The 7,327-nt window shown below is 37.1% G+C and overlaps 2 protein-coding genes across 2 annotated transcripts in view; one reads left to right on the forward strand and one right to left on the reverse strand.

The window, feature by feature from the left end:
- LOC111434255 (zinc finger protein ZPR1-like) overlaps positions 1 to 2,110 on the reverse strand; it is a 17,866-nt gene extending 15,756 nt beyond the window's left edge. The window contains exons 1-5 of the mRNA XM_023071657.1: positions 1,816 to 2,110; positions 1,513 to 1,557; positions 1,393 to 1,433; positions 1,226 to 1,307; positions 396 to 440 (exon numbers count right to left, since the gene is read on the reverse strand). Coding sequence (XP_022927425.1) covers positions 396 to 440; positions 1,226 to 1,307; positions 1,393 to 1,433; positions 1,513 to 1,557; positions 1,816 to 1,941 — 339 coding nt within the window. The 5' untranslated portion in view covers positions 1,942 to 2,110. The remainder of the gene's footprint in view (positions 1 to 395; positions 441 to 1,225; positions 1,308 to 1,392; positions 1,434 to 1,512; positions 1,558 to 1,815) is intronic.
- Positions 2,111 to 3,003: 893 nt separating this feature from the next.
- Positions 3,004 to 7,327, forward strand: part of LOC111434180 (peptidyl-prolyl cis-trans isomerase FKBP17-1, chloroplastic) — a 7,413-nt gene continuing 3,089 nt past the window's right edge. The window contains exons 1-3 of the mRNA XM_023071545.1: positions 3,004 to 3,396; positions 6,411 to 6,533; positions 6,629 to 6,745. Of these exons, the coding sequence (XP_022927313.1) occupies positions 3,085 to 3,396; positions 6,411 to 6,533; positions 6,629 to 6,745 (552 nt within the window). The 5' untranslated portion in view covers positions 3,004 to 3,084. The remainder of the gene's footprint in view (positions 3,397 to 6,410; positions 6,534 to 6,628; positions 6,746 to 7,327) is intronic.

The raw sequence follows: 7,327 nt of genomic DNA on the forward strand, positions 1-7,327 counted from the left end.
AAAATTTTTTTTTTTTTTTTTTTTTTTTTTTTTTTTTTTTTTTTTTTTTTTTGATAAGAGACAATTTCATTGATGAGTGGAATTTACAAGAGGGATGTATAATCCATGGTGTTTACAAATGACCTTCTCAATTTGCAGTGAAGGAAGTATAACTATAGGAAGTAAAAATACTAGACAGTTTACACCAAGATATAGATTAGGTTGTAAAAATTACTGGATAGATTAGGTTGTCTTTGGAAAAAAAAATGGAAAACATGTCCAAACAATGCTGAATATCAATATATTAACAACCTATGGTGGGGGCCGGCACAGACAGAGTTAGACAGCTTAAAAAAAAGGTTAACAGTGTTAATTCATAGTAACAACATGGGTAAATGTAAGACTGCATGTCGTACCTTAATAATGGCAGATTCAGATTTCACCACTTGTCGATTGAGCGTCTGCATAAATAATGACCGACTTAGAAATCTGAGTAAACTCGCAACAAGATGCAAGTTTGAAAATGGAACAAAATATCCATAATTAAAAGGCTAGGACTCCGATCAGAAGAACACATTAAGAACCAATGGCCTAAGATCGAGAAAAAGGTATTTTCAGAGCTGAAAATATGCTGCCACATTTTTTGTATGACAAACCAAGATAGGAAGATATAGTTGATAATTACAAAAGGCCATGCCATGAAGAGGTTTGTAACGATATCTCAAACCTCCTCCCAAGACCCTCAACCGTCTTAAAATTCAAATAATTCTTTCAAACCAAAGACAACAAAAAAATAAAGACTTCCCCCTTATTCTAAAAAAGGAGAATTCAACAGATCCTCCTTCATCATAGAATAACAATTTCTATTGCATGCCAAGGAAATCCGACCAATTTGTCACTCACATGATACTTCACCAGGAAAAAAGAATGATGGGTAATTAATGGAAGAGCATAACAATTTTTACCAGTCAAATGATCGGCATTCATTTTGTAATTAATGGAACAAAACATAACACGAAAAATAGTTGAGAAGGCACTCTGTAAGGTCAAGAAGATATCTCTTCGAAAATAATCTTATTAGTCAAAATAATATCCTGAAGAAATATTCGATAGCACAAGCAGATAAATAATATATAATTAACGTTTAAAATATTGGGTTGTAGCTTCTTCTAATCCTCCTCAGGGAAACATATAAAGAGAAAAGGAAATATATCCCGCAAACAAGATCTAATTCAATAAAAATAACCTTCTGGTCGCCAGCATGAACCTCCAAAGAATAGCAACAGCCTCGCGGCTGGATCTCACCAGCAAACTGGACTTCATTGTTCCTAAAAGAAATCAAAGGTAACTCAATATCAATTATCACAGGGAACCATCATATTCCCAAAGAGAATTTCATGACTAACATTTTACCTCTCACCACAATGTGGACACTCAAAGGCCGACAATAAGATCTGCAGTAAGATTCATATCTCCATAAGGCTTCAAAAAGACGGCCAAGCACTATTGAAAACGCCCTAAAAATAAGAATACCTTTCTGAAGTTCGGAATTAAAGTTAACAAAAATCTTGTTGTCCCCTGCAAATGCAAAGCAGACAACTTAACAAGTTGTGAACAAACACACCTAAACGATGCAGAAAAACCACAAATATCTTCAGTTTTTCTTAAGGTAATGAACCAGAGGACTCTCAAACTTCTCTATCCCAACTAAAAAAACAGGCAGTCACAAATCAAATCTCGAATTAAGCTGCTGAATGCAGCAGAAAACGGAAACAGAATTTCGTAATCGTAAGGGCAAAAATTGCGAGAAAATGAAAGGAAGAAATAAACAAATACATTTTCGTGACAGCGCATGCAAAGGCTTTCTACTTCGTAGCGAGGAACATCGGCGTCTTCGTCTGCAACTACTGCTTCAACGACCGACTGCACGTCCAAAACTTTCTCTGCATCTTTTGCAGCCATTACTGTCAACTGGATGAGTTCCTTCACTTGTTATGGCGGCCAAGGGTTGCTTCGGTTGCTCTGAGTTTGACGGCCGGCAGAGCTCTTCGGTTCTTGTTATTGGAGGCGTAAAGAGTGTTTCAGAAGAGGCTCGAAAATTCCTGCGCTTCTCCCTCGTCTTTGCTGGGACTTCTATTATTTTAAGGTTAAATTTTAATTGAAATTTTATAATATGTGGTTTTCTAAATAAAAATAAAAAATATTAAAATAATGATAATAATTAAATAATTTTAAAACAAAATATTGAAGTTGAAGTTAAAGGATTCTCCAAGTCACTTTTGAGTTGAACACGCACTCCCTTCCACCCACCTTGCATATTTCGTCGTCGTACTAGCCATCACCCAAAAGATTCTGGGTGCAACTTGTATTCAAAGACGTGGTGGTTCAACAAAAAAAAAGAAAAAATTTAAATCACAACCTTTGTAACAAGTACAAAGTAGGTCGAAGGATAATATGGAATTGGGTAGGGGTGTACATGGTCGGGTTGGGAGATTTTTTTTTTCCCAACCCAAGTTCGGGTTGATTGGATTGGTAACCCAATTCAACCCGAAACTTTTCACAACCCAACCCAATCCAACCCTCTATTTTTGGGTTGGGTTCGGGTTGTTAAATTTTTTTTAAAATTTTATTTATTCACAATTTATAATTATTTGGATACAATTTTACATAAAATATATTATGAGTTCACAAACAAATACAAATCAATTTATAATTATTGACAAAAAAAAAAACAATAAAAAGTATGATTGAAAATTATAACATATTAACATAGTAACATTGTTAATAAACATGTATTTGCTTGGCGTCTCGAGCGTGAATATCTTTAGACTGGCTTCAGTATCACTCTGACAAACCGATTCAGTTCGGATTCAGAAAAATGAACCAACTATATCTAGAAGGCTAATAGAATCAACCCTATCCGAAATGTAAATCCAACCCAACTTGTGTGGGTTGGGTTGGTCCGGGTCCGGCGGATAAATTTGGATCGGCCGTACAGATCACATTCACCGCGTGCGCGCGCTTTTTATTTTTCTTCTGTTTGTGGAGAGAAGTAGAGAAGGAAGCATAAGGCTATGGTGAACTGAACCGCTTCAGATAAGAAAAATGACAATTCAATCTCTGCCTTCAATCCGCTGCCGATGCATTTCTCTCCATCCCGCCTTCGATTTCATCTCTTTCGAAGCCCGTTACCCTCTTCTTCCTGCAATTTCTCCACTGACCAGAAGAGCTCTGTCTCTCTCTGCTGTTATCTTCACCGCTATTTCAACCTTGGCCTCCTCCTCCGCTTCCTCTTCCTCTCTTGCCGCTCCTTCTAAATCTGCCGCACCGCAGTTCTTCGAGCTCCCGGACTCGGCCGGTGTCAAGGCGCTGGAGCTTCGCATTGGCTCTGGGGAAACCCCCGTCGATGGAGATCAGGTGAATTGATTTCGAAATCCATTGGGAATGCAATTGGAATGACATTCTTTGTTCTATTAGCTTGAATGATATTTAGGATTTTCCTTCCTTTCATTAAGGTTTCTCTGAGATTGTGTTCTGAATGGCTTTAAGAAACCTTTACAAGTACTTTTGCAAAGATTTTATAAACCGTGTTCGCCAAGCTTAAGAGTTAGCATTAACACTGGACCTCTTTGTCTAATGGGGATAAGGAATTTTGTAGGTTTCTCTCGTGCATTTGCTTGTAGATGGTTGGGAGGGAGTCCGACGTTGGCTAATTAAGAGAATGATCATGAGTTTATAAGTAAGGAATACTATTCTACTAGGACTTTTGGAGGAGGAGGAGAAAAAAAAAAAAAAACATGAGAGTTTATGCTCAGAGTAGATAATATCATATAACTGTGGAGGTTCGTGATTTCTAACACGGTATCAGAGTCATGCCCTTAACTTAGCATATCAATAAAATCCTCAAATGTCGAGCAAAGGAGTTGCAAGCCTTAGGTGTAGTCAAAAGTGATTAAAGTATCGAATAAAAGGTGTACTTTGTTCGAGGGCTCCAGAGAAGGAGTCAAGCATCGATTAAGGGGAGGCTGTTTGAGGGCTCCATAGACCTTAGGGGAGGCTTTATGGTGTACTTTGTTCGAGGGGAGAATTGTTGAGGATTGTTGGGAGGGAGTCACACATGGGCTAATTAAGAGGATGATCATAAGTTTACAAGTAAGGAATGCTATCTCCATAGGCCTTTTGGGGAAACCAAAACAAAGTCGTGAGAGTTTATGCTCAAAGTAGACAATATCATACCATTGTGGAGGTTCGTGATTCCTAACATTGTTGTCGTTAAGGATATACCATTCTTAAAAGACCCTTGAAACCTTTCGAGGATATGATATCTTTTTTGATGGAGTTCCCATGTTTTCTTTTAAAGTAATTATCTGAAATTGCTATCAGGCTTGGGTGATAAATCATTCTCCACGAATTTGACAGCAACTGCAATATTTTCTCGAAAAGGATGTTCGAATTTAGCCATAGCCTCTTTTAATGTAAACTAATAACTAATAAGTAACCATCTGCAACCTGGTTCTTTACTGAAACACTTTCTGAAAAAATCCGTTGATTTCATCTTCAATCTCCTTGTCTGTCTAAAAGCCGGCCGCCTAAGATATTAATATTGTTGATTATGTTTTTCCTTCTCTTGTAGGATGTAATGTTGTTGTAACAGTCCAAGCCCACCGTTAACAAAATATTGTCCTCTTTGGGCTTTACTTTTTGGACACCGGGAGGTGTGCCAGCGAGGATGCTGGCCCCCAAGGGGGATGGATTGTGAGATCCCACATCGGTTGGAGAGGGACATTCCTTACAAGGGTGTGAAAACCTCTCCCTAGTAAATGTTTTAAAAACCTTAAGGGGAAGTCCGATAGAGAAAACCCAAAGAGGACAATATCTGCTAGCGGTTGGTTTTGACTGTTACAGTTATAGAGGAATCTTGTGTTTTCATCACCTTCGTTGGGCGAATAATTCTTGGATTTTTAAGTCTACTTCTGACTTCTCTGGAGTTCAAGTCCAAATTCTGCAATTCAAGGTTTTTTTCTCTGGCCTTGCTTTCGCTCAGTGATGTTGCCACCTTCCTTCTCCACATTCAGTTCTCTTATTATGGAGGAAATAGAATTACTTTGATTTTTTTGTTCCCAAATGTGCTTCTGTTCCAATTTTAAAGATTAGACTGCATTTTCTTGAGCTTCTGACAGAATCAATAACCATCCTTCTCCACCATAGCTACTCATCCACCAATGACCTAAAACTCAAATCCTCTTTCCATTCTATTCTCAGATATTAGAAGAAGCTCAACGAATTTAATGGAAGTACAGTCTTGGAAAAGATTCTCAAGTTGGCCCTAGCCCCACATTTATAAGTAATGGCTATAAAAGGAGGCTAGGGATAGCATAGCATTAGCTTGCTGCTACTAAGCCGATATACCAACTTCCCCATGCCTTCAACCTCTTTGATTTGAACCTCAAAGTAGACTTAACTGACAAGACACTAGTGTGAGTTGAACCCTTCAACTTCTTTTCTGTCTTGTAGGTTACAGAAAATCGACACCCCTTTTTCAGCTCTTTATCATGCCGTGTGAGAAAGCTGACATACAGACTCACAAATTCCTCAATAGTGCACTTGACCAATGATGAACAATGTAGCCACTTGGTGTACTAGTGAAGAGTCATTTAATCTTCTTATTCTTTCCAAGGCTGCTTTTGATTATGATTGTGGTGGCCTACTTTCTTCCTTTGATGACTCTTTCAATTCAGAAAAAATACTTGGAAATAAAAGGAAGAAGGAATAAGGGACAATTCTCTTTTTATGTCTTAGAACTTAAAAAATTTATAAACATATATAAAAAAAATTTGATACTTTTTGTAAAAAAAAATTGGAGGGTAAAATTCTGCCCTGCTTTGATAAACTCCGCCCTGTTAAAATGTCATCACTAGCCCAACAGGATTAAGCCCAACCATTGTATGAGTAATTATATTTATGATTTAGGATTTTAGGAATAAATGTAGGAAAATGATCTAGAGATTTTAGGAATAAAGTTAGGAAAATGATTTAAGTATTTTAGGAAAAACATGGAGAAATTTTAGGAATAGATTGACTACCATCTAGTATAAATACCCCTCCACTCTACCTAGTTCATCATCCCAAGAAATCACAAGCAATACAAAGTAGTAGTGTTCTACAGAGTGTCTTGTATTCTCTTTTCGATTGTTCTTAATAAAGTGTGCGAGTGTTTCCCACAGAGAGTTGTGTTCAACATGCCATGCGTGCAATTTTTATTCTTTTCTCCATCCTTCTACTGTTATTATTTTGTAGAGTTGGCTGCTTGTTTGTATGCGAGTTATTAAAGTTGATTGGACTAACAGCATGCTTGTAAAGATTGGATAGGGGTAAACTTTATTACCGAGTATGAAATTCAGAGATTCTTATTATGGAGTATTAACGTGAAGGTTGCGGTTCATTACTATGGAAGGTTGGCAGCAAAGCAGGGATGGCGCTTTGACACAACATATGATCACAAAGATGAAAATGGGGAGCCCATTCCCTTTACATTTGTTCTTGGCTCTGGGAAAGTAAGACGGTTGTTGTTGATATCCTACCACTCTACCTAATTGAACCTGCTTTTAGTTGCAAAGCAATTGACTCTCAATTTTGGATTAATGTCAAGGTTATTGCGGGAATGGAAGCAGCTGTGAAATCCATGAAAGTTGGTGGCATCCGTAGAGTCATCATTCCACCATCCCAAGGATATCAAAATACATCTCAAGAACCTATTCCACCCAATGTACGTACTCCTGTGCCCCTCTCTTTATTTGGTACATGCATACTGTCTTATGAAGAACAAGCTACCCTGTGCTGTGTGTGTTGTATTGTCTCTAGTCTCATCGGTTGCATATACATAAAAATAACCAACTTTGTAACAGCCCAAGCCTACCGCTAGCATGTATTGTCCTCTTTGGGCAGGGACTTCCCTTCAAGGGTTTTAAAACGCGTCTGCTAGGGAGAAGTTTTCACATTCTTATAAATAATGTTTCGTTCTCCTCTCCAACTGATGTGAGATGATAAAAAGGACGTAGAGGTAAAAGTTGGGGAATAGGCATGTTTGACATCTTAATTATAAAAAATTGACTTAGAAAAATACTGATATAGTTCTCAATTATCTTGAAATATTTTGCTTGAAGGCATTCCAACTATTAGGATCTCAGCACTTATTAGTTTAATTAGTATGTCATGTAATAGTCAACACACGGTCTTAACTACATGGACTTACTAAAATTAAGATCGAAAGTTTATGATAAATATATATATATATATATATATATATATATATATATATATATATATATATATATATATATATATATAT

Source organism: Cucurbita moschata, unplaced genomic scaffold (genome assembly GCF_002738365.1).
Source record: "Cucurbita moschata cultivar Rifu unplaced genomic scaffold, Cmos_1.0 Cmo_Scf00044, whole genome shotgun sequence".
In the NCBI taxonomy this organism is placed as follows: domain Eukaryota; kingdom Viridiplantae; phylum Streptophyta; class Magnoliopsida; order Cucurbitales; family Cucurbitaceae; genus Cucurbita; species Cucurbita moschata.